Source organism: Procambarus clarkii, chromosome 56 (assembly GCF_040958095.1).
Source record: "Procambarus clarkii isolate CNS0578487 chromosome 56, FALCON_Pclarkii_2.0, whole genome shotgun sequence".
Lineage (NCBI taxonomy): Eukaryota > Metazoa > Arthropoda > Malacostraca > Decapoda > Cambaridae > Procambarus > Procambarus clarkii.
The window spans coordinates 25,486,219-25,508,060 of NC_091205.1; the positions used below are offsets into that span (position 1 = coordinate 25,486,219).

General features: G+C 44.0%; 2 protein-coding genes, 1 long non-coding RNA gene and 1 pseudogene across 3 annotated transcripts; 1 reads left to right on the forward strand and 3 right to left on the reverse strand.

The window, feature by feature from the left end:
* Nucleotides 1-2,808: 2,808 nt before the first annotated feature.
* LOC123770785 (cuticle protein CP1499-like) lies at nucleotides 2,809-3,908 on the reverse strand (annotated as a pseudogene).
* A 3,157-nt stretch (nucleotides 3,909-7,065) lies between these two features.
* On the reverse strand, nucleotides 7,066-8,270 carry LOC123770786 (cuticle protein CP1499-like). The gene is made up of 2 exons (XM_045762942.2): nucleotides 8,227-8,270; nucleotides 7,066-7,616 (listed from the first exon to the last, which is right to left on the reverse strand). Exons 1-2 carry the CDS (start codon nucleotides 8,236-8,238, stop codon nucleotides 7,128-7,130), a joined length of 501 nt encoding a protein of 166 aa, XP_045618898.2. The 5' UTR covers nucleotides 8,239-8,270; the 3' UTR covers nucleotides 7,066-7,127.
* Nucleotides 8,271-16,481: 8,211 nt separating this feature from the next.
* On the forward strand, nucleotides 16,482-19,523 carry LOC123770787 (cuticle protein CP1876-like). The gene is made up of 2 exons (XM_045762943.2): nucleotides 16,482-16,591; nucleotides 16,778-19,523. Exons 1-2 carry the CDS (start codon nucleotides 16,580-16,582, stop codon nucleotides 17,504-17,506), a joined length of 741 nt encoding a protein of 246 aa, XP_045618899.2. The 5' UTR covers nucleotides 16,482-16,579; the 3' UTR covers nucleotides 17,507-19,523.
* LOC138353128 (uncharacterized) lies at nucleotides 18,141-21,842 on the reverse strand. The gene is made up of 2 exons (XR_011223073.1): nucleotides 19,375-21,842; nucleotides 18,141-19,293 (listed from the first exon to the last, which is right to left on the reverse strand). It is a non-coding gene; the product is annotated as an uncharacterized lncRNA (long non-coding RNA).

Here is a 21,842-nt window from a genome sequence, read left to right on the forward strand (position 1 = left end):
CCAAGACCTCGTTATCAGTTCTATATCGCCGGCACCTCGTTATCAGCTCTTTACTACCAACACTAGAAATATATATTAACAAACACCTAAAACCAGGCTATCAGAGTCCTTGTGAACTTGCGCAATATTGTCATCAGAGTCCTTGTGAACTTGCGCAATATTGTCATCAGAGTCCTTGTGAACTTGCGCAATATTGTCATCAGAGTCCTTGTGAACTTGCGCAATATTGTCATCAGAGTCCTTGTGAACTTGCGCAATATTGTCATCAGAGTCCTTGTGAACTTGCGCAATATTGTCATCAGAGTCCTTGTGAACTTGCGCAATATTGTCATCAGAGTCCTTGTGAACTTGCGCAATATTGTCATCAGAGTCCTTGTGAACTTGCGCAATATTGTCATCAGAGTCCTTGTGAACTTGCGCAATATTGTCATCAGAGTCCTTGTGAACTTGCGCAATATTGTCATCAGAGTCCTTGTGAACTTGCGCAATATTGTCATCAGAGTTCTTGATTTTGTCTTAAAATTCTGTAATAGATATGCCAATAGTCTCCTAAACCCTCAGCTTGACTTCTACAAGGCCTACAACAAGCAGCTGAATACTCTGGATATTATCCGCTCCAGTCGTTATGGCACCCCTGGCTACGCCCCCGCTCTCCCTGTCCACAAGGCCCTTGTGGCTCCCATCTTCGCCTCCACCGGCTAGTGTCTCGCTTGTAATGTGGAGAGCAAGTTTAGTCTCCTTTCGGCTGAATGGATCAACCGTAAAACATGCTGAATAGGTCCGGAATCATTTCTGGAGCCCAGGCATGACGCCTGACAGCTGGGTGGACAGCGCTTCGGATTCGTAGTCCTGAGGTTCCGGGTTCGATTCCCGGTGGAGGCGGAGACAACTGGGCAAAATGTTTTCGGACCTTTTCAGCATGTTTCCGGACCTGGGAGTTATACAGCTGCTACGGGCTGCTTCCCTGGGGATGTGTAACAAAAAGGAGGCCTGGTCGAGGACCGGGCCGCAGGGACGCTAAGCCCCGAAATCATCTCAAGATAACCTCAAGATAAGATGACCCGACCCCCGGAACGCGGAGGCTACCCAGGGCTTCCATACAGAGATGGATGTAAAGACCAGCATCAGGAGCCTTCCGTGCGAGGAGACTATGAGAGACGTGGTTACTCTCTTACGAGATGCTGATCAAGGGATATGCAGACAGCAAGACACAATAACGTGGCTGAAAGTTGGATACTCAGCCAACACGTCTCAAAATGTATAAGTGACAGCGTTTCGGTTCATCCTGGGCACTACTTGATAATGGTCCGGGGAAGGACCGAAACGTTGTCACTCTCTTTATTTTCAGATTGATGGGTTGTATCTAGTAATATAACCGAAGCCCATAAACGTGTGAGAGGCATTGAGGAAGGGAATATCAATGGAATAATAAAGGTAGAACTATCAAATGTTTATTAAAGCTGACAGGTTTAGATTTACAAAGCATATAGGCACGAACTGGCTTGGCAAAAAACTTATGGATAGTTCGAACAATCTACATAATTGCTTTAGAGAAGAAAATAACTGGCAGTGATTTTTTAATAGGCCATCACGTATGGTATAGCATGCCTGCTGCAGTGTTTGTCTTGCAGGGCCCAGTAGGCCTGCTGCTGTGTTCCAGCCTTGCATGGTCCAGTAGGCCTGCTGCTGTGTTCCAGCCTTGCATGGTCCAGTAGGCCTGCTGCTGTGTTCCAGCCTTGCATGGTCCAGTAGGCCTGCTGCTGTGTTCCAGCCTTGCAGGGCCCAGTAGGCCTGCTGCTGTGTTCCTGCCTTGCATGGTCCAGTAGGCCTGCTGCTGTGTTCCAGCCTTGCATGGTCCAGTAGGCCTGCTGCTGTGTTCCAGCCTTGCATGGTCCAGTAGGCCTACCACAGTGTTCCCGCCTTGCATGGTCCATTAAGCCTACCACAGTGTTCCCGCCTTGCATGGTCCATTAAGCCTACCACAGTGTTCCCGCCTTGCATGGTCCATTAAGCCTACCACAGTGTTCCTGCCTTGCATGGTCCAGTAGGACTACCACAGTGTTCCTGCCTTGCATGGTCCAGTAGGACTACCACAGTGTTCCCGCCTTGCATGGTCCATTAAGCCTACCACAGTGTTCCTGCCTTGCATGGTCCATTAAGCCTACTGTACTGCTCTGAATGATCAAGTAGACATACTCGCATGATCTAAAATTGCATGTAGTTGACCATGCAACACACCAGGAGAACAAACACGGGGGCGAGGCACTGCGAGGTCCGACAATGGCAGCTCACCTGGTTCTTGAAGAAGACGAACATCGAAGTGCACCACGCAGTGCCTCAAGAGCGTCAGTCCCGCTTGGTTGTTGTTTAATGTTCAGCTACTTGGAACGAAAGTCCCAAGCAGCACGAGCTATGGACCCCCGCTTGGTAAAGCCGAGCGATTATAGTTGAGTTACGATAGTGGAATTTCTCCTGTTCTGCGTGCGAGGAGAGAGTCAAGTCTGATGACTCTAAACCACGTTAAATTTCGTCGTCGCCCTTGTATCAACTTGCAACAACAACGAACCCGTTCAAATCTTGCCATATTATAAACATTGACTCGTTACTAGCGCGTCCCCCCCAACATTACCCCTCATATGCAGTCATCTGGAGGAGAAAACCAGCATGTAAACTGTACCTGTCATTGAGAAGCTGTTTACCAAGCTCAAGCTAGTAAGTGTTTGCTCGACAAAGGAAGTTAATTGTGCGATCATGACAATATCTTGATACAGGGAGTGTATTTCAGGCCTTAAGGGTAGTGAGAGTGTCTTTTAGAGATGCAACTTTATTATAGTACTGTCAGGGGTGGAGGTGTACAATACATTCGGAGACAGAAATAATATATATATAATATAATATATAAAACTTATATCGAGGTCTTCCCCACCAAGATCAAACTACTGACCCTCTCCAGGATGCAACTCCATTACAGTTGGCTAACTCCCTGGAATACCTGTTTATTATTAAATGACCCTTATATTATGATGGTTGGCTTAATGGTAGGTGTAGAGGTCAGGTGCCGCGGCTGCCGCTGCTGCCTGCTTGTTGTAGAGCTTGAAGAACTCAGCCTTGGCGGCGACCTACCTCGGGAGTGTCGTGGACCTGGGTGGGGGGACCGTGGTAGCCGTAGGAGCCGATGGGGGCACCGTAGGCGACAGCTGGGGCACCGTAGGCGACAGCCGGGGCACCGTAGGCGACAGCCGGGGCACCGTAGGAGCCGGTGGAGGCAAATATGGGAGCCACAGGGGCCTTGTGGACAGGGAGAGCGGGGGCGTAGCCAGGGGTGCCATAACGACTGGAGCGGATAATATCCAGAGTTTTCAATTGCTTGTTGTAGGCCTTGTAGAAGTCATCTTTAGCGGCAGCGACTTCGTAGGTGTCTGAGACGGGGATGACCTTGCCGCCGATGCCGGCGGGGATGGTGGCAGCCACGGGGCCGACATACTTGGGCTGGATGCCATAGCCGAAGCCGGGGTTGTAGGCCTGATAGCCGGGGTTGTAGGCCTGATAGCCGGCCGAACACACGCCTATCACTGCCAAAACAACCTGCAACAAGAAACCAGTATATACTTTTATGTACAGTCTTTTACCAATATTTTTTAATTAAATTATCTTTAGTATCATTTTATAAACAACAGTTTAAATCAGCTCAACAATTATGATAAAAAATCGGCGAAAACATGTCACAATGAGACCGTTTAAACATGCTTCACTTTAGAAAAAGCTTTTAAAAACTAATTCACCAATTCTGTGACATGTTCTTCAGAAATATTGTCCGAGCATTTAAAGTGCAGTTTTTACACACTAGTGTTAAAACTCTTACCAGATCCCTCATGATGTGAGCGTGTGTGAGGTGGGAGCCAGACTGTGTTGGGTGAGGCTCCAGACCCGCTATATATACACACTCCTCTCTCCCTCTAACTCCTCCTCCCTCTCCTCTGACCTCGTAATGATCTCTGTAAGCTTTAATTTGTTTTTCCAAATGCAAGATGACATGAAACGTTACATGAAGCTCACATTGTCTTTTTTTTTTTTGTATCACGTTTCATAGACACGAATGATGTTTATCTCCCAAAGTGATCATTGATATCAAGGACCTTTGCCCGCGCGGGCACTCTTTGCTAGCTGGCGTGTTTACCAATAACATAAACAAGTAAATAATAATATAAACAATTTAACATTACAAAAAATACACTAATAAATTGTTATGCTAAGTGGATCTTGTTGATACATTGTTCACATAAAATCCCGCTGAGAGTGAGTGAAGATGTTGACATCTTGGGAGAGAAATTTTCCTCTTCGTTGACCATGAACAACTATTCGTCCTAAACATGTGAGGCAGCCCCAGAAAAGCTACAGCCTTATGGGTGAACCTCTTACTTTTCTTGACTGCAGTAGTTGCTAAACCTTATATGAAGCACGAGTTCGCTCCCATCTTTAGTCTGCGCCGCTCTCCTGAACTATTTGCCTCACATCATTTACCAGAATTATGGACAAGGTGGAGAAGCGTGCGAGAAGAAACATCTCAAGTCTACACTCGTTCTGGTTGAACTTGTCAGCGTATCAGAGCCTACAACATCTTAAAGATTTTTGTGGATTTGCTGGAACAAGGCCAACGTTCTCAATGTTTCCCAATATGGTCCAGTATGGTATTGTGATTTCTGTGTGTGTGATATTGTCCAACTTCGTGAACAGCCAGAAGGCGACTATCACGACACAAAACAGATCATCACTCAACAGCCTAATGCTTGCTGTGCTAACATGATTGTAACTTTGCATTAAATTAAGTTTCTAGGTCTGGGCTTGAGATGTGCTCATGTAGTATAACAGCTCTTATCTTGCTGTTTCATTAGGAACATTAGTGACATTTCTTATGATCTTAGTTAAAAAAGAAGAAGAGAGGAAAGCGCAATTGCACGCAGTAATGTCTTCCTTTGATTTTACGTTGAGGCAGTTCTGAGGATTGGTATCCGAGAAGGTGTCTAGTTGAGCCTCCTGACTGACGGTCAGGTAGACTAGACTGTTGAAAGATGCTGCATGCATGCAGTCTAACATCTACAGTCTACAGTCTCCGTGGTGTAGTGGTAAGACACTCGCTTGGCGTTCCGCGAGCGCTATGTCATGGGTTCGTATCCTGGCCGGGGAGGATTTACTGGGCGTAATTCCTTAACTGTAGCCTCTGTTTAACACAACAGTAAAATGTGTACTTGGATGAAAAAACGATTCTTCGCGGCAGGGGATCGTGTTCCAGGGACCTGCCCGAAACGCTACGCGTACTAGTGGCTGTACAAGAATGTAACAACTCTTGTATATATCTCAAAAAAAAAAAAAAAAAAAAAAAAAACATAGGCCCTACATCCCAGCGGTGACGAAATGTGTTCTCTGTTGCGGTTTAATTAAAAATGGTAAACACTTCTATATCAACATTTTGCTGCTAGAATATCAATATCAACATCTCTTTAGTAATTCTTCACTGCAAACGCATAAATCCGACCGTGAAAGGTACCTGAAATAAATATTTATCAATGTACACCAAAAAAAACCACACAAACTAGTGCAGATGTGAACATGCGCAATATAGCAAGAAAGTGATATTATTTAGAAGATTTTGATAGAGCCAAAGGTATCACAAAGGTTGTACAAGGTTGTACAAAGGTTGTACAAGAATGTAACAACATTTGTATATATCTCAAAAAAAAAAAAAAAAAAAAAAAGCTTTAGCTTGTGCTCCTGAGACCTTACTTGCATTATGCTGAGAAAATTTAATCATTGTACTTCGGAATGACCAATTTTGTTAGAAAGCATATAGACAAGAGTTGGAATGAGTTATAGGATTTTGGAATGAGCCAATCCCTGCAACCTGAAAGTTTTCAAGTGCTTGCATACAGAGATGGACACAAAGGTAGGCATCATGAATTTTCGATATGCAGACGAGGAGTCACAATAACGTGGCTGAAGCATGTTGACCAGACCACACACTAGAAGGTGAAGGGACCATGACGTTTCTGTCCGTTCTGGACCATCCTCAAGTCGGTTGTATAGGTTGTACAATCGACTTGAGAATGGTCCAGGACGGACTGAAACGTCATGGTCCCTTCACTTTCTAGTGTGTGGTCTGGTCAACATCGTGAATTTTCCTTACGAATGGAAATTGAGAGTCCAGATTACTCCCTCTTGACAGACGGAGATCAAGGGATATAATGGAAATGCATAAATGGATGAAAGCAATGAGAAATGGGATACGTGTTAATAAATAAATATAATTAAGAGTAGCAAACATTGATTAAAGTGGACAGATTTAGATTTAGAACGGATATAGGCACGAACTTCTTCAACAAATTACTTATGGATGACTGCAACAATCTGCTTAGTTGTGTCATTGAAGAAAATATCTTAAAGAGTTGTGAAAGACGCTGTTAAAACTGTATGTTTAAGACGCTGTATGGTCCAACTTGCTTGCTGCAATGTTCCTGCTTTGCAGGATCCGGTAGGCCTACAGCACTGTTCGTACCGTGAGGTCTGTTGCATTGATGCTGCCCTGCATTATCGAGTAGCCTTACTACAGTGTTACTTCCTTGCATGATACAGTGTGCCTATTGCGGTGTTCCTGCCTCGCATGATCTAATATTGCCCAGAACAAACCATGAAATACACGGCTGGTACAACCTATTCAATACATGGCTGGCACAAGATATACAATACACGGCTGGTACAACCTATTCAATACATAGCAGACACATTCAGTACACCGCTGCAACAGACGCGGGAGCGAAGCGTCGCTAAGTCCCACGAGGGCAGCTCACTTAGCGATTGAAAGAGACATTGAAATTAAACACAGAGCGCCTGGAGACCATCAGTCCAGCGAGCCAGCCGAGCCGTTATGGTCAAGTTACCAAGATCGTGTCATCCTGCATAGGAGAAGATGTTTACCAAGACAGTAAGTCTTTACAATAAGGGATGTTGTATGTCCATAACAACATCTTAATACAGGGAGTTTGTTTCGGGCCATAGGGTAGTGAGAGTATCTTTACAGATGCAAGTTTATTATAGGTACTCGGCTAGTGTGGTAGTGGATCGGAATGGTTGGCTTAGTGGTAGGTGTAGAGGTCAGGTGCCGCGGCTGCCGCTGCTGCCTGCTTGTTGTAGAGCTTGAAGAACTCAGCCTTGGCGGCGACCACCTCGGGAGTGTCGTGGACCTGGGTGGGGGGACCGTGGTAGCCGTAGGAGCCGATGGGGGCACCGTAGGAGCCGGTGGAGGCAAAGAAGGGAGCCACAGGGGCCTTGTAGACAGGGAGAGCGGGGGCGTAGCCAGGGGTGCCATAACGACTGGAACGGATAATATCCAGAGTTTTCAGTTGCTTGTCGTAAGCCTTGTAGAAGTCATCTTTAGCGGCAGCGACTTCGTAGGTGTCTGAGACGGGGATGACCTTGCCGCCGATGCCGGCGGGGATGGTGGCAGCCACGGGGCCGACATACTTGGGCTGGACACCGTAGCCGAAGCCGGGGTTGTAGGCCTGATAGCCGGGGTTGTAGGCCTGATAGCCGGCCGAACACACGCCTATCACTGCCAAAACAACCTGTAAGAGAAAGAAAGAAAATTGAAAAATCATCTCGCATCCAAGAAATAATTCCATGCTGGATCTTACCACTGACATTGATCTAGTTAATTTTTATTTTGTGTTTTTAATACCAGGTGATACATCACATGTTAACTTCTGGACGGGCTCTGAACACAAAGAAGATTTTCAAAGCATCTATATTTGTATTTATTAAAGAGTCTAATTGGTAATTTTAAGTGGTGAAACTGTAAATGTTTTAAGAGTGTCAACGAGAATTATCTCACTTTCTTGTGAGTTTGTCATTGTTTCTCTGTCAAGTGAGTGATGGCTTCATTGTTTCGCTGTCAAGAGCATGGTGACAGTGAGAGTCGAGGACTGAGGTAGTCAAACCGTCATTACCGTCTGTGTCTGCCCTCTATAACAATCTGGAATGATGTTCCTCTGAAAGTCTTGGAGTAAAAGATAAAGCAATGTTAGACTTTAATCCTATCAACAGAAGTATAATGATTTAGGCAACCATAAAACCTATTCTGACCAACCAGCAAGTGTACTTTAGTCCTGAAAGTAAGTTCAGAAGCGAGGTACACATTTCTGTTTATGTAGTGTACTTGAGGTGGGCATAACTTACCAGAGACCTCATGACGGCTTTGAGTGTGTGTGAGAGGTGGGAACCAGACTGTGGCGTGTGAGGCTTCTGGCCCGCTATTTATACCCCAAGTCACAGCTCTCTCTCTCTCACACTCTCTCTCTTTCTCTCTCTCTCTCACTTCTGCACCTGCGGCCTTCATGGTGGTTGATCATTTGTCTGAAGTTGATAATCTTCGCCTTGAGGGTATATCAGTATCAACATTTTAGGGGTAATATTCTATGAACATTTTAGCCTTATGGGTATTGAATTGGTTCCTGGTTTGGTGCTGGACTTAAGCCATATAAATCTGCTGAAGCTTATTAAGGCAGGATTTTACAAGAGTTTTCTGACCAACCAGCAAGTATAGTTCAGTCCTGAACATTATCCAGGACTAAACTCTCAGCGTATATACACTGAGTATATATAGTATATATGTAGTGTATATACACTGAGAAGTATATATACACTGAGTATATATATATAGTATATATGTAGTGTATATACACTGAGAAGTATATATACACTGAGTATATATAGTATATATGTAGTGATTATACACTGAGAAGCAGAGTACACTTCTCGATGTGTAAACTTGGTCCTGCTTCATCAAAGTTTCTGGTCTCTTTATATAATAGGGGGTACCACCTCTGGTGCAATTGTAGGGACCCGCAGCCTCGAAGAAGAAAATAAAGAGTACTCAGAGAAGACCTTGTGGATTCTCACTGAACACTTTAATCTTTATATAATTTAATATATATATATATATATATATATATATATATATATATATATATATATATATATATATATATATATATATATATATATATATATATATATACATTCTTAATCACGTGTTTATTTTCGTGATATACACACACACTATATATATATATATATGTCGTACCTAGTAGCCAGAACTCACTTCTCAGCCTACTATTCAAGGCCCGATTTGCCTAATAAGCCAAGTTTTCCTGAATTAATATATTTACTATAATTTTTTTCTTATGAAATGATAAAGCAACCCTTTTCTCTATGTATGAGGTCAATTTTTTTTTATTGGAGTTAAAATTAACGTAGATATATGACCGAACCTAACCAACCCTACCTAACCTAACCTAACCTATATTTATAGGTAAGGTTAGGTTAGGTAGCCAAAAAAAGCTAGGTTAGGTTAGGTTAGGTAGGTTAGGTAGACGAAAAAACATTAATTCATGAAAACTTGGCTTATTAGGCAAATCGGGCCTTGAATAGTAGGCTGAGAAGTGCGTTCTGGCTATTAGGTACGACATATATATATATATATATATATATATATATATATATATATATATATATATATATATATATATATATATATATACGCAAGTTACTTACGCAGTTACGCAAGCACTTACGTTCGTAAGTGCTTGCGTAACTGCTTCGTGAATCTGGGTCCGGGTACCTTAACCACTAGACCACACAGACTGTATAAGATTTTTGTACTAGATATTTGCACAGTCAGTGTGGTCTAGTGGTTAAGGTACCAGATAACCTACCTATGATTTTGGGCCCTTTAGGAAGTACCATATTCACAGAATCGTGGAAGTTGGTTGGTTTAATGCCCATGTGCGTCAACGGTACTGCGCTGTAAAGCATCAGAAAACGACATTTGTGGATACGACCTCAGTGCGTGGATAGGTTAGGGTTAAGCTTGCTTTAAAAGAGCTGTGATCACGTGACGTAATGACTACCACGAGCGAGCCGGGGAAAAGACAACACAACCTCGCCTCGGAGGGGTCAAAAGAGCGTCTGTTATTACCCTAACGGAGGTCTTAGTGGCGGAAACGAGTTGAGGGTCGTTGGTGGTGCCACGAGCTGGGGTCGTCTGAGGTGCAACAAGGTCTGGTAGTCGGTGCTGCGTCAAGCTGTGGTCGTCGGTGCTGCGTCAAGCTATGGTCGTCGGTGCTGCTTCAAGCTGTGGTCGTCGGTGCTGCTTCAAACTGTGGTCGTCGGTGCTGCTTCAAGCTATGGTCGTCGGTGCTGCTTCAAGCTATGGTCGTCGGTGCTGCTTCAAACTGTGGTCGTCGGTGCTGCTTCAAGCTATGGTCGTCGGTGCTGCTTCAAGCTATGGTCGTCGGTGCTGCTTCAAACTGTGGTCGTCGGTGCTGCTTCTAGCTATGGTCGTCGGTGCTGCTTCAAGCTATGGTCGTCGGTGCTGCTTCAAGTTGTGGTCGTCGGTGCTGCTGCAAGCTGTGGTTGTTGGTGCTGCTGCAAGCTGTGGTCGTCGGTGCTGCTTCAAGCTGCAGTAGTCGCCAGAAGTAGCTATGCCACCCCACTTCAATAACACACTCACACTTGCCCCCCCACGCCCTTAACACACTCTCACTTGCCTCACCACGCCCTTAACACACTCTCACTTGCCTCACCACGCCCTTAACACACTCTCACTTGCCCCACCACGCCCTTAACACACTCTCACTTGCCTCACCACGCCCTTAACACACTCTCACTTGCCTCACCACGCCCTTAACACACTCTCACTTGCCTCACCACACCCTCTTCTCTTACCTTTGACCCCACACATGACCCAGCTTGACCTCTAGTGTAAACAACGGGTTCCAACACACGCTCTGTTCCCAGACTAAAATACTCTCGCTCTGAACCATAATTTCCTCTCTCATAATTGTTTTCAAAATTCGTGTTATATTTGAAATTCGGGAGAGCCAGGGATTAATAGGAGGCTAATATAGATTTAGGATATATCTAATTGGGTTAGACAAAAACTGTCCATATAATCAGAACTCTGCCTCAAAGATATAGCAAACTTTCTTTGTCCAAATGTGATAAATACTCTCGTGATTTGTTGTCGTATTTTCAAAAACACGTCCAACATCCTGGTCGTTTACGTGACCTCAAAATAACAGCTGCAGAACCTCCCTTCATCAAATAGTTTTCACCTTTGCATCAGGGATCCCTCCGTGTTCTTAGGCCGGCTAGGTCTGGTCTGGTCTGACGCAGAGGTGGAACTTTGACGCAGATGTGGAACTTATGTTCAAGCCTCGCAACCAGAAGGGTCTAAAACCTGTACAATCATGAACATTATGACATAGTGATGCCCCACACCTCGTTTGTAACATGTATGAAACGCGAATTTTTGTCTTGTTTTCGTTAGGTTAAGTTAGGATAGGATAGGATGGATTTGGGTTGGGTTTGGATATGAAAGAATGAGTTAGACTAGGTTAGGTTTGTTTAAAGAGTAACGATGACGTAGGGAAGTACATATTATTCTCAGATCTTGAACCCTACTCCACACAAAGGGTTTTGTCGTAAGAAAGGTCTAAACTCCTTGGAGCTTTTATCCGTTCGAAGCGAGTCATTCACCAAGCTTTGTTCACGATCATGGCTGACGCTCTTGAGAACCTTACGGTGGAATCAAAGGCCGCTCCTTGCTCTTTATTGTCAATAGAGATGAACAGTTCCTGGTTCTATCAAGGATGGCAGCGGCGGCCTTGTGCTGGGCGCTTGACGTTTGATCTCCTCGAGAGGCAAGCGGGTAACTACCTGTCTTAGTAGTTACCGGGTAACTACTACGTCTGGGTAACTACCTGTCTAGTTTCATCATGTTCAACATTGAACATATTCCAGTATTTCATCTGGAATACCACCGGATTCCAGATGAAAACTCCTTGTCTGCTTCAGTCAACACGAGATCTTTGTTCTTTGGAGAACAGAACACAGTGTTAAGAACTGAAGAACATAAAGGACTCGAGAGTAGCGTATCAATTTCTCCTCTTCCTTCAGCAATACGTCTCAGATCCATTCAAACTGTAAAATATTATATGCAAACTAAATTTTTTAAATTTCCTTCGCAAGGGGAATGCATTTTTTTATATTCCTTACTTTCTTTTTTGGCTTGGGAAGGAAATTAAAATTGTAAAGATAATTCAAGTTAAGCGATGTCTCACATTCATTATAAGGCCGAGTTTTGCTGAAGCTCTCTTCAGTATCTTCAGAGACAGGAGGAAGGTTAATGGAAATGGACAGATGTGACGGTATACATATCATATAGGGTGAGCAGACATATATACACTATGGGGACTCGTAATACATTTGGCTTCGTTCTGGACTCACAATCGAGGATGATTGATTTCCGAACTTTCTCAATCAGTCTCGCCCAACTTTCCAGGAAGACACATGAGTGGTATTAGAGTGCCATAGGTCAGTCGGGATCGGTCCCAGTGTCACTCTTTAAGAAAAATTGGCAGCCATTGCGACCTCCGGCAATTTCCGTGACGTCTGAAATAGGTGTGTGTGTTCCGATGAGTTTTTAGTAGTTTTCAGTTCCTTGTATGACTAACCATCCTGCGAGATGGGGACTTTTAGTATCTCTATCTTATTCACTCTTGTGTTGATGATATCCTCATAATGCACCCAGAGTCTGCCAGTGCAGACTGCTTATCACATGCCTTCGTATGACTAGCCATTTTGTGTGATGGGGGTTTTTAGCATCACGTAGCTAGCTTTTTGACACACACTGTACTCCCCTTCATTTAGTCTAGGGTAGCTGCACAAATGCAGATGTACCTAATGTATTAATAAAAAAATGTAATAATAAATTTTTCGGAGAGAGAGAGAGAGAGAGAGAGAGAGAGAGAGAGAGAGAGAGAAAGGAAATGAGAGGGGGAAGAGAGGGAATGTGGGAGAGGGAGGGATAGAGAGTAGGGAAGGAGAGAGGGGAGAGAAATCGGAAGGGCGGGAAGGGTAGAGTAGGAGATGTTGAGGGAGAGGCTAGGAAAGAGGGAAAATGTGGAGAGGGGACAGAGAGAGAGAGAGAGGGCAAAGAGACCCGGGTACAACCGGGTACCCCCATGTAGTATCCAATAAATTAATTTAATTCTTCCGGTATTTTGTTATGAAATGACTGTTCAACATTGAACTTTGACAGAAGAATGACGAGCGATATACGAGTATAACCTCTTTAAAAGTATTTCCAATTTTTTTTTAATGGTCACAGAATTCTGTTGGATCCGAAGGTTGTGAGGTTGTGTGATTATAAGAACTTGTCAGAACGTCTTAATAAACTGTTTGTGTTGGCCCTGTGTAGACATACCTCAATAACCCCCCTCCCCCTGCCGCACTCACTCACGCACACACACACACACACAGGTGATGTGGTCGAGGCTGACTCTATACTCAGTTTCAAGTGTAGATATGATAGAGCCCAGTAGGCTCAGGAATCTGAACACCAGTTGATTGACGGTTGAGAGGCGGGACCAAAGAGCCAAAGCTCAACCCCCGGAAGCACAATTAGGTTAATTCAATTAGGTGAGTACACACACACACACAAATTAACCTGAGGTTAACCATTTCATTAAGTATTAAGTATAAAGTATTGTGAACTATCATCTTCAAATTCTGAGAATTTCTTCTAGTCTTTGACTAAGAATATTTCTCTTAAATAGGATGAACCCGGGGAGAATTGGCTATGTTTGGTCTTTTAAATTGATCAAAGTTTCCATTGCACTAAGGCCCCGGAACTCTGCATTTACGTTCTTAAGTTAACATATATCTCCTTAACAGTGTCCCCAGACGCCGTGTCCTCCGTCGGCTACAGCCACCACAAAGAGCCACCACAAAATAACAACCACAGTACACTTGAACCCGCGCCACTTCTGTGGCGCGGGTTCGATTCCCGCACGAGGCAGAAACAAATGGGCAAAGTTTCTTTCACCCTGAATGCCCCTGTTACCTAGCAGTAAATAGGTACCTGGGAGTTAGTCAGCTGTCACGGGCTGCTTCCTGGGGGTGGAGGCCTGGTCTAGGACCGGGCCGCGGGGACACTAAAGCCCCGAAATCATCTCAAGATAACCTCAAGATCTCAAGATTGTGACTCCTCGTCTGCACATGAAGTAGATATAACTGTACCTACCTACCTTGAGGCTACCTTGAGGTGCTTCCGGGGCTTAGTGTCCAATTCTTACCTCCGTCAGTGTTCCCCGCGACAAGCCACAAGCTGGTGGAACAAACAAAGTGTTGTGTCAGTAGATGAGGGGGGGGAAAAAGAGTGCAAAAAACACGATCATAAATCTAAAAGTGTTGACCTCACGCGTTTTGATGTAACGTATCTGACCTCTGCGGCAATAATGGGGTGACGTCATCTCTAAATTACGATAAGTGGTTGGCATGCACAGGAAACGAGTCTTGTACTGGAGATGGGGGGGAAAAAATTGCTTTGAAAATCACGATACCATCATCATGGTGATGAGGTAGCTTGCAGAGTCATTCCATCCGGTGATTTGCTTGCATTGATGATATGACGAGCGAGAAGACGCCTCCCGCTTGTATCCAGAGGCACCTACCTGACTGATACCATCATTCCCCATGGCCAGAAACACCCACTTACCTCATACCATCGTTCTCCATGGGCCAGAGGCACCAATCTGGCTGGCAGCATCTGGAATGCCAGTGTCAAGCCTGAGTAAGTAGAGCCCTCAGACTGGTGATCTTCAGTTTAGTGGTACCCTTGGTTAGTTGCCATCATAACCGGTGATTCTACATAATTATTAGCCTTACCAAGCCCACAGCACACTCATGTCAATGACTACCTCCTGCAAGTGTCATATCTCGGGTAGTTAGTAGCTCACAGTGTTACCCCCCTTGTAATACTAACTAACCCCAGCCAGTGGCACCACATTACCAGTAACATACTCACTGGTGTGACATCTCCCAGCATGTTGCATCCTAGCCACTGGCTCTTAATTACATGTGCTATTCCCCCAAGCAAATAGTTCCCAATTACAATAAATGGAACCCCATGCATGGCTTGGAATGGAACCCCAGAATGGAATCCCCAGACACCCCAATGAATGGAACCACTATTAACAGTGGCAATCCCAGATAGTCCTAGTTGTAATCATTGGCATCACACTCTCAGTTCTGTCATTTAACGACTCCAATTGTAGTACCTCAAAGTACGTGGTGGGGTTAAGGGGGGGGGGGCGTGGGGTGAGGTCTTAGAGGTGAGGGAAGGCTGAGAAGTGAAAAATAAAAAAAAATAAAAAAATAAACAAATACGAAAAAGAGACACTACACCACTGAGCTAATTTACAAACACACAAACACAAACAAAAATCAATCAATCGTTAAGTAAAACATATTTGCAAACAAAAATTAACACATGATTAGACTGGCTAAACATAACAGAATGACAAAGAAATATTTCAACAAGTGAACAATTAAACATGTAAATGGATTATTATGTTCGAGAACTGAAATATTTTTTTGCAGATTTTTGTAATAATATCACAAGGAGGCAAATAAAATGAGGAAAGAAAATATATGACGATATTAGGAAAAGTGATTGTTCACAGGAATATTTTATAGCTAGAGGTGTAGTTACCCTTCTGTAGTTTCCAGGGTCAGAGTAGTTAATAGAATGCATTAGGCAGTGATGTGGTGGAGGCTGATTCTAAACACATTTTCAAATGTAGATATGATCACCATGTGCTCAGTAACCTGTACACCGGTTGATTGACGTTTGAGAGGCGGGACTAAAGTGCCCAAGCTCAATCCCCGCAAGCACAATTCGGGGAGAGACACACATACACGCGCATGCACAAACACACATACACACACACACGAGAGAAAAGATGGCAGAGACCAACTCCATTCTTCGCTTTATACGACGATATGAACAAGCCCGAGAAGGCTGAGAATCGTTCACTATGATATCCCCAGGCATAAGGTGTGCGGCCCAGGAGCCGGAACTCTACCTCCACAAAAACACAGCTATAGGCAGGTGCAATTTAGTTAAATTATTCACTGCGTAACCACCGTTAACATCCATTCACAGGGTGTCACGATGAGAGCCCCTCGCCAGAACTATAATAAGTCTCAAGCCAATTACCAATGTTGAGCTCAGTTCTGTGATGGAGCTCCCACTTGATAGTTGGGTTATCCCCGCCTTGCATCCTCCCTCCTCTCATCTCCTCGCAAAAACGTTAAATAGACGTCCATTTTTCACATCATTATATTTGTACCTTGGTTTTTTTTTATTACCGTCTGCTCAACGCTGTTTGATATGGTTTCTCTTCGACGTTTTAGAAACCTGCGTGTATACAGTACAGTATAATCCATCGTCTGGCCAGATCACAACACAAGCAAGACAAACATGAAAAAAAGGACCTTTTCGATCTGTTTCATACCGTGACACGTTATTTAAATTGAGGAACAGCGCTTCGTAAAATCCCAAGCTCGTCATTTGAGGGTCGGAGGTGAAGGTTGTGTACCAGGTATATATATCTACAGAGGCAGGAGTGTAGTTCAGTAGTCTGGCTCCCACCACGCACACACACACACGCACGCAGCCACCATGAGGACTCTGGTAAGTACCCAGCAGCTAGGGGAGAGTTATTTAGTTCATCTCGGCGTCAGATCCACATGATGGGTGCATATATTGCTAGCGCTTTGATGGGTGACTTTTGTTTTTGATGAGGGCGAGTCCCGTTCATAAAGTAAATTAGTAATTTGTCCAAAGTTTTATGATAAATGTTCTTGCTTCCTGTTATAGGTTGTTTTGGCAGTGATAGGCGTATGTTCGGCCGACTATCAGGTCAACAACCCCGGCTATCAGGCCTACAACCCCGGTTATCAGGCTTACAACCCCGGCTACGGCGTGCAGCCCAAGTATGTCGGCCCCGTGGCTGCCACCATCCCCGCCGGCATCGGCGGCAAGGTCATCCCCGTCTCAGACACCTACGAAGTCGCTGCCGCTAAAGATGCCTTCTACAAGGCCTACAACAAGCAGCTGAATACTTTAGATATTATCCGCTCCAGTCGTTACGGCACCCCTGGCTACGCCCCCGCTCTCCCTGTCCACAAGGCTCCTGTGGCTCCCATCTACGCCTCCAAAAGCTCCTATGGTGCACCGGCCGCCTCCTATGGGGCCCCAGCCGGCTCCTACGGTGCCCCTGCAGTCTCCTACGGTGCCCCAGCCGGCTCTTTCGGTGCCCCGGCCGCCTCCTACGGGGTTCCAGCCGGCTCCTTCGGTGCCCCTGCAGTCTCCTACGGTGCCCCAGCCGGCTCCTACGGGTCCCCAGCCGGCTCCTACGGTGCCCCAGCCGGCTCCTACGGTGCCCCTGCCGTGTCCTACGGGGGCCCAATTGACACCTACGGCTACCACGGTCCCCCCACCCAGGTCCACGACACTCCCGAGGTGGTCGCCGCCAAGGCTGAGTTCTTCAAGCTCTACAACAAGCAGGCAGCAGCGGCAGCCGCAGCACCTGATTACTACACTTAGAACCGAGACTGATAACTACATTTACAACTGAGCCCCATCTCTACACCTACAACTGAGTCCCATCTCTACACCTACAACTGAGGTGTAGAGATGTTGGTGTACATCTCTACACCTACAACTCAGCCCCATTTTTACACCTCCAACTCAGCCCCCATCTCTACACCTACCATTAAACCCCATGACTACACCTGCCACTTACCTGTTCAACGACTATCCCATAAAACACCAATTTCAAGCATCACATGCTCACGAAAATATACATTCCCGTAGTAATGGATGAGTTTTCTGAATACATTCATCATATCAGTGATTTGTAACAGTCTGTGTGAAAATTTCCCTCTCTCCCTCTCCATCAAACACGAACAACAGGACAGTGCTCAACGATGAAGTTCAGCCAAGCATCGTCTTTATCTCTGTCCATCTGACGTGTAGCGTCTCGACACTTTATTTTGATTCACTCTATAGTTCCATATATCATACTAAGTTTTGTCCCAAGCCAGAGTTATAAACATTCGTTGTTTGTACATGCCACAATTTTGGTGAGTGAATATTCGTGTGCGAATATATATATATACGTTCGTATCTGTGGATATACGTTCGTGTATGTGTGGATATACGTTCGTGTATGTTTGGATATATACGTATGTGTGTGTGTGTGTGTGTGTGTGTGGATATGTAAGTGCGAACTCATCGATTTGTGTTGTGTGGTGTTGAGAGCTGTCTCCTGCGTCCCAATTCTCAATCTTCATTTAATTCGTGTACTTCTTCACTAATCCCTGGAACGTTGCATACCTGTTGTAGAATCAGGGTTTGGAGTTAACCTTCACCGTACCATAATCCTCGTATGGAATGTGCATTCACGGCCGTACTTGTTCCTAATGCTGGCACTGAAAAGTTTAAAATTATCTATATAGCTCATTTGGAGACCATCTATATTTCCTCCATGTCTCTCCCTTGCTCAAAGGTCTCTTCCTTGCTCACTGTCAACCTCTGGCGTTTCTCCCGAGTATTTCATACGTTCTGATTAGGTGTTCCTTATTTCATTGCTCCTCACAGCCCAGGAAGCAACGAGATGTGATGAGCAGTCTCCGTGGTGTAGTGGTAAGACACTCGCCTGGCGTTCCGCGAGCGCTATGTCATGGGTTCGTATCCTGGCCGGGGAGGATTTACTGGGCGCAATTCCTTAACTGTAGCCTCTGTTTAACGCAACAGTAAAATGTGTACTTGGATGAAAAAACGATTCTTAGCGGCAGGGGATCGTATTCCAGGGACCATAGGATTAAGGACCTGCCCGAAACGCTACGCGTACTAGTGGCTGTACAAGAATGTTACAACTCTTGTATATATCTCAAAAAAAAAAAAAAAAAAAAAAAAGATGGCAAGCCTTGTTGCATTCTCCGATTCCCTTATGGATATGAGTATTGCATGCTGTTGCTACACGAACCAAAGATAGAGCTGCAGTCTCACACACGTGGGGTCCACGGTTCGAGTCTCCTACAGCCCAGGTGAATGGAATACACTAAAAAAAATATATCTGATATTTGAGGTGCATAGTTTTCCAAGCGACTCCTCGTTTAGGAGTAAGAGTCTGATGTTATGTTTGTTCCTCTGTTCTGTGACTTTGATTGTTTGTTTTGCTCCTTTTTAGGTAATGCATAGTGTTTTATTTTCCCATCAGTCATATGCATTACTTTGCATTTACTGGAATTGTATTCTAATAGCCATTTCTCTGCTCATTTTTTGCAGTTTGATATACACTATTAAGAAAGCAACTTGCAGTTGTCCACCTACGGGCTCACCATAGCCCGTGCTGCTTGGAACTTTTTGTTCCAGGTAGCGAGTCTTTAACAACAACAACAGTTGTCCACCATACTTATAATCAGCATTAATTTCACATCTGTAAACTTAGAGAAGGAACCTTTCTCCTCTGGTAGATAAGTCGCCTATATTTGTGATAACGATCCTATAATCCTGTATTCCATAAATAAAATCAACAATATAATGTTATCAAATGTTCCCCAAACTGTATTAGTTGTCCCTAAATTAGACATTTGAGGATGAAAGAAAACGATACTCACCTCAGCAGCTACTTCAAATTCAGTATCATCTTGACTCACTGTAAACTCCAGAAATATTAATAACAATACTGCAGAAGACATAAGAAATGTAAACATGTAAACAATTATATTGTACTCAAGCTTAGCGTGGATAATATCATCCGTCAACAACGCATGGAATGAGAGGACATTTTACTTGACAGAGAGAGAGGAACAGAATGTATACGTTGATTACAAGTTAAAATTATATTTTGTTAATAGAGCAAATAAAGTTAATAAAGCATAAATAGAGTTAATAAAGCAAAAAATAATTGAGACTCAAATTCAATAAAGGTCCACACAGAAATCACAATTGCGTGATGCATCAAATGAACAAATCCACAAGGGCCGTGACGAGGATTCGAAGGGCCGTGAGTAAAACCCTGGTTTGTGCCTCGGAGAGGCTGCAGGATCTAGTAAGTTAGTTCAGTAGAACTTCAGTTTCAACTCCTTTTACCATGTCGTAGCTCAGTCGATTAAGGCAGCGTCTGGGATGCTCTCGGACACAGGTTCAAATCCTCGTCACGGCCCTTGGGGATTAGGTCAAGAGTAGACACTCACAGGTCAAGTCAAGAGTACACACTTACAGGTCATGTCAAGAGTACACACTCACAGGTCAAGTCAAGAGTACACACTCACAGGTCAGGTCAAGAGTACACACTCACAGGTCAGGTCAAGAGTACACACTCACAGGTCAGGTCAAGAGTACATACTCACAGGTCACGTCAAGAGTACACACTTACAGGTCAGGTCAAGAGTAGACACTCACAGGTCAAGTCAAGAGTACACACTTACAGGTCAGGTCAAGAATACACACTCACAGGTCAGGTCAAGAGTATACACTCACAGGTCCAGGTCAAGAGTACACACTCACAGGTCACGTCAAGAGTATACACTCACAGGTCCATGTCAAGAGTACACACTCACAGGTCCATGTCAAGAGTACTTGCAGGTCATATCAAGTAAGTGAATCCTAAGCATCTCACTAGGCAAGTGTCACTGTAAAACTTGGTGTATACACCATACATTAATGTGTATTACTGTCATATATTAAAATTAATTAAATCTACACCATCGGAAAAAAAGGAAATGCAGTGCCTGACAATAATCACTTGGTTAATAATACACGAGTTTGTAACACCATAGATGGTTTTATTTAATACATTCACAATACAAGTTGAGTCAGTTCACAGTGAACATTAACCACTTGGGACCACCACCTGGGCCAGTGGTGGTCCACCACCACTGGCCCAGGTGGTGGACCATCACTAGCCCAGGTGGTGGTCCATCACCACCTGGGCCATCTCGATGCCTCACCAGATATCACAAATGAGGACGGGTGTAAAAATGTTTGGATATATGAAGTGATGTATGAGATGGTAGATGAATGATGGAGAATTAATGAATAGATGAATATACAGATGAGTTGGAAGATAGATGGATGGAAAGGTAAATAACTATATAGAGGGGAAAGTGAATGGATTTATATTTAAATAGATAATTGGACCCTTTCTTGCGGAGTTATACTTGTTCCATCCTACTTATTTGGCCAAAATAAAAAGGATTCTCGATTTAAAGCCAAAAACGAAACAAATACATTGCTTTATTGTATATACACTAATAAATATTGTATAACATTTCTTATAATACATTTCGTTGATAAAACTGTGTCACAAATTTTTCTGGGAAGTATGCGTTAGTCTCCGATTGTTTATGCCTCTAAAGAATATAGAAAATGGTTATTATTGTCCTGAGACTTTGCTTTGAACTTAGTCTCAGACAGCTTAAGATGTCTTGAAGGTATACCTGAAGGCTGGTGAGTTGTGAAACAACGTGTCACAGCTATAAGGAGTCGGCAACCTACAGGTTCCTTCAGGACGACTTCTCGAAGTTATCTTAGAGAAAGGTCAAAGCAAAGTTTATGGGGGATTGATTGCCGTTTTCTATACTTTGGAGCTATAAGGCAACAGAAGATAACACTTACTACTCATAAACAATTGTATTTAGATGTTTAGTTGTGTGGATTCACACGGATTTGCTAGACTCTTTGATAGTGATCACAGTTATATACAAAAGTATAGTAATAGAATACAAACCCTTGTTTTATATAATCATATAATCAGAAACTGGTATAATATTATATATTTAAGATCTTTTTTTTCTAGTGGCACTGAAATTCGTCTGTTTTCAAGGGAGTTAAAGTTGCGGAAGGACATGTTTGCCCTGAAACACACACACAC